Genomic DNA, 5,000 nt, shown 5'->3' with positions numbered 1-5,000 from the left:
AATATTTGTTGTGAAAGAAATATAGTTACATTCAAGCATTTTATCAAAAATGTAAGCACTTTTCAAACCTTAAACACATCAAAATTCAAGCACTTCCAAGGATTTCAAGCACCCGTACGAACCCTGCACATTACTCACTAGTTACACGACGGCTGAATGGTATTTCTTTTAATGACACGATAGAATTAACTGCGTTCGCCATGACGTTGTTCAAGTTCAACTGGCCTCAACTCGCGAGATGTCCCAACAGTCTCTCTCACTCTCGTTCTCTTTTTTATTTTTATTTTTTTAATCACATTTGATAAAGATATTAAAGTAGTGTTTCATTTGTTCTTGTTGTTCAAATTCAAAATTGTTTTCAAATATTATCTGTCACTTAATCTTAAAGATTTTTAATAGTGTATGTTTGTTCCCACCAATCGCTGCACAGGTTAAGGATACGCATGATGACGTAAGCACGTTAGCGCGAGCCCTCCCGGAACCCATAGAGAATGCATTGCAGTGCCTGCAGTTCGAAAAAACACATCTTTGAATGTAAGTCTATGGGAACACTGGGCGATTCTCAGCCAGAGTGAAATCGCCCAAAAAGAGGCGGTACTCCACAGAACGTGACATGACGCCGATTGGACTATATCCAGAGGCAGTGACGGCTAGCGTAACTCTGTGGTTGAATGAGATTGTGAATGTGATTGAAAAAGTCCCTTTCACACTTTGGTGGTGCGTCGCCCAATCGCCCTAATGAAGAAACTGCTTACATTGGTAAACACAGCAAACACTTGAAGCGAAAACTATCATTAACTTGTTCAGAAAATTTAAATAGTCTGGCGAGGTGGGGCCACGGGTTGGCACATTCCCGGGATGCGATTTTTTTCCCCCCAGGATGGTAGGGGAAGACTCATGAATATTCATTAGGGAAGTCATCCCTGATTGGTCTGATGACCTACCCCTAAACCTACCCGTCACTGGGGGTCTTATGACCTCCATAACCCCGCCCCTAAACCTACCCGTCACTGGGGTTAAGACCAATCAGGGATGACTTCCCTAATGAATATTCATGAGTCTTCCCCTACCATCCTGGGAAAAAAATATTGCTCCCGGGATGGACCTGCTGCGTCTTCATCCATTGTTTCGTCCATGGTTTCGTCTCTTATCTAAATCTGACCATGGAGTTGACTTTGGCGGAAAGCTGAAGGTGATTGCTGATAGGCTGTCCCAATCAGTGGCGCCTGCGCAATCCAATCACATTTGAGAGGGTTTCCGAGATGTTGCTTTTTTCCTTTTTTTTTCCTTTTTTTTTTAGAAGTATCGGGTACTCACAGTTATGGATAGAAATGTAGTGGAGTAAAGAGTACAATATTTGCCTCTCAAATGTACTTGAGTAAAGTCATGAGTACTCCCCAAAAATGACACTCGAGTAAAGTACAGATCCCTCAAAATTGTACTTAAGTACTGTACTCAAGTAAATGTACTCCGTTACTGTCCGGCTCTGCATGTGACCTCAGGGAAACAGAAGTACCTTGTGTTCATACGGGTAGAAGGTGTTGGAGTCGATGCCGTTGTTCTGGATGACGTAGAGGAAGGCCCGGCTCAGATATCCGCCCTTACAGCCGCGGTTCCCCAGACTCACACTGCAGTCCAGCAGGTTCTGTGGGCTCAGCGGAACCAGAGCGCCGGTTCTCCGCTTCATCTGCCCTTCCAGAGCGCCGACAGCACTGAAGGCCCAGCAGGAGCCACACCGGCCCTGAACACACACACGTTACACTCCTGTGATCACACACACACGCGTTAGGCACTTGGTGTTTTAAGCCCCCAACGGCGCCTTCCAGGCAGCGAGGGGAGGGGTAGGTTTAAGGTTGAGGGTAGGGTTAGCTGCCTCTAAGGAGCCATAGGGGGCTTAAAACACCATCGAGCCACGCGTTACGCTCTTGTTTACACACACACACACACACGTGTTACGATCCTGTGATCTCACACACGCACACACGTTACGCTCTTGTTTACACACACACACACACACGTTACGCTCCTGTGATCACACACACACACACACACGTTACGCTCCTGTGATCACACGCATGCGTTACGCTCCTGTGATCACACACACACACACACACGTTACGCTCTTGTTTACACACACACACACACACACACACACACACGTGTTACTCTGCTGTGATCACACACACACACACACACACACACACACACACACACACACACGTGTTACGCTCCTGTGATCACACACACACACACGATACGCTCCTATGATCACACACACGTGTTACACTCCTATAATCACACACACACACGTGTTACGCTCCTGTGATCACACACACACACACGTTACGCTCCTGTGATCACACACACGTGTTACACTCCTATAATCACACACACACACACGTGTTACACTCCTGTGATCACACACACACGTTATGCTCTTGTTTACACACACACGTGTTACACTCCTATCACACACACACGTTACGCTCTTGTTTACACACACACGCGTTACACTCCTGTGATCACACACACACACGTGTTACTCTGCTGTGATCACACACACACACACACACACACACACACACACACACACACACACGTGTTACACTCCTGTGATCACACACACACGTTATGCTCTTGTTTACACACACATGCGTTACACTCCTGTGATCACACACACACACGTGTTACACTCCTGTGATCACACACACACACACACACACACACACACCTGGTTCTGGACGGGACTGACCATCCCGTGCTCTGTCCAGTTGACTCTGGCTGGGAGGGTCAGGTGAGCGCGGGAGAGAGGGCCGAGCGTCACGTTCACTTCGGGAAGATCTTCCTCCAGTAAACCGTTCATCAGAGGATTGACTTCATCTGCACTCTGAACACACACACACACCATTTATGTGACCTTTGACCTGCACTGACATAAAGGAAAATATATATATATATATATAACAGGAACGTCTTGCTTTTCTGAAAACTGTATCAAAATGAAGTGAATTTATGCTTCATAAAATGAGAAATATATCTTTCATTAGTTTATCCTTTAAATTAAAGGTTGTTTTTCTTTCAAAAGGTAGTTTTGATATTATTTCTTGTTTTAATAATATTAATATTAAGCACAAGCTCACTTCATTTTGATCAATTTGACTTTTTATGTTAAGGTATTTATTATAATTTAACATGATTTAATTAATTGTATTTTTTTATTTTAGAATTATATCTTTATTTTAAAATTTTTGTGATTTTTTTTTATTTATTTTATTTATTTTAATCAGTTTCATTTTGTTGTTTATATTTTAATATGTCTTGAATTCGGCACTTTTATGTTTTTTATGTAAAGAAATAGTTTTTACTTAAAATTATTTATTTTAAATGTATATTTTATTAATGTGTGTGTGTGTGTGTGTGTGTGTGTGATAAAGCACCATGTCGCTGAGCTGGTTCAGTCCCAGTGTGAATGTGTGTGTGTGTGTGTGTGTGTGTGATAAAGCACCATGTCGCTGAGCTGGTTCAGTCCCAGTGTGAATGTGTGTGTGTGTGTGTGTGTGTGTGTGTTTGTGTGTGTGTGTGATAAAGCACCATGTCGCTGAGCTGGTTCAGTCCCAGTGTGAATGTGTGTGTGTGTGTGTGTGTGTGTGTGTGTTTGTGTGTGTGTGTGTGTGTGTGATAAAGCACCATGTCGCTGAGCTGGTTCAGTCCCAGTGTGAATGTGTGTGTGTGTGTGTGTGTGTGTGTGTGTTTGTGTGTGTGTGTGTGTGTGTGATAAAGCACCATGTCGCTGAGCTGGTTCAGTCCCAGTGTGAATGTGTGTGTGTGTGTGTGTGTGTGTGTGTGTGTGTGTTTGTGTGTGTGTGTGTGTGTGATAAAGCACCATGTCGCTGAGCTGGTTCAGTCCCAGTGTGAATGTGTGCAGACCGACGGCCGTCTCCTCGTTGTGTTTGAGGATCTCCAGAAGATTCTGCTCCCAGACGGCTCTCCTGTGGCGCTCCTCTCTCTGCAACACACACACACACACACACACACACACACTACATGATTCCTGTGGCGCTCCTCTCTCTGCAACACACACACACACACCATGTTTCCTCACTGTATTGATACTTTGCACGTGACGTCAGTTGTACTGGCTGGGGGGCAAGAACGTCATTCTCTAGCAACGGAAACCAGTAAATTAATCAAGGATCTTGACAGTTTTAATATACAAAAGTTGGTGTTTTGAGGCGTACACGACATGCCAGAGAGTTGTTGTGCGACTGGATGCTCTAACCGCGTTTGTTGCCCGCCAGATATCACGTGACTGCAAAGTATCAATAGTGTGCACTACACACACACACACCATGATTCCTCACTGTATAGTGTGCACTAGACACACACACACACCATGATTCCTCACTGTATAGTGTGCACTAGACACACACACACACACCATGATTCCTCACTGTATAGTGTGCACTAGACACACACACACACCATGATTCCTCACTGTATAGTGTGCACTAGACACACACACACACTACATGTTTCCTCACTGTATAGTGTGCACTAGACACACACACACACCATGATTCCTCACTGTATAGTGTGCACTAGACACACACACACACACCATGATTCCTCACTGTATAGTGTGCACTAGACACACACACACTACATGTTTCCTCACTGTATAGTGTGCACTAGACACACACACACACCATGATTCCTCACTGTATAGTGTGCACTAGACACGACACACACACTACATGATTCCTCACTGTATAGTGTGCACTAGACACACACACACTACATGTTTCCTCACTGTATAGTGTGCACTAGACACGACACACACACTACATGATTCCTCACTGTATAGTGTGCACTAGACACACACACACTACATGTTTCCTTACTGTATAGTGTGCACTAGACACACACACACACTACATGTTTCCTCACTGTATAGTGTGCACTAGACACACACACACACCATGATTCCTCACTGTATAGTG

General features: G+C 44.3%; 1 protein-coding gene across 3 annotated transcripts in view; it reads right to left on the bottom strand.

Moving 5' to 3' along the window:
• ctss1 (cathepsin S, ortholog 1) overlaps positions 1–5,000 on the bottom strand; it is a 12,502-nt gene that overhangs the window by 2,492 nt on the left and 5,010 nt on the right. For 2 of the 3 annotated variants that reach the window (XM_084131671.1, XM_084131670.1), the window contains exons 3-5: positions 3,884–4,006; positions 2,732–2,887; positions 1,517–1,741 (exon numbers count right to left, since the gene is read on the bottom strand). In XM_084131671.1, the coding sequence (XP_083987797.1) occupies positions 1,517–1,741; positions 2,732–2,887; positions 3,884–4,006 (504 nt within the window). Of the gene's footprint in view, positions 1–1,516; positions 1,742–2,731; positions 2,888–3,437; positions 3,495–3,883; positions 4,007–5,000 lie in introns of those variants that run through there. The other variant, XM_084131672.1, reaches the window with a different exon arrangement.

This window comes from Abramis brama (assembly GCF_963993115.1).
Source record: "Abramis brama genome assembly, chromosome: 12".
NCBI classification, from domain to species: Eukaryota; Metazoa; Chordata; class Actinopteri; order Cypriniformes; family Leuciscidae; genus Abramis; species Abramis brama.
This window is presented reverse-complemented; position numbering and strand designations above follow the sequence as displayed.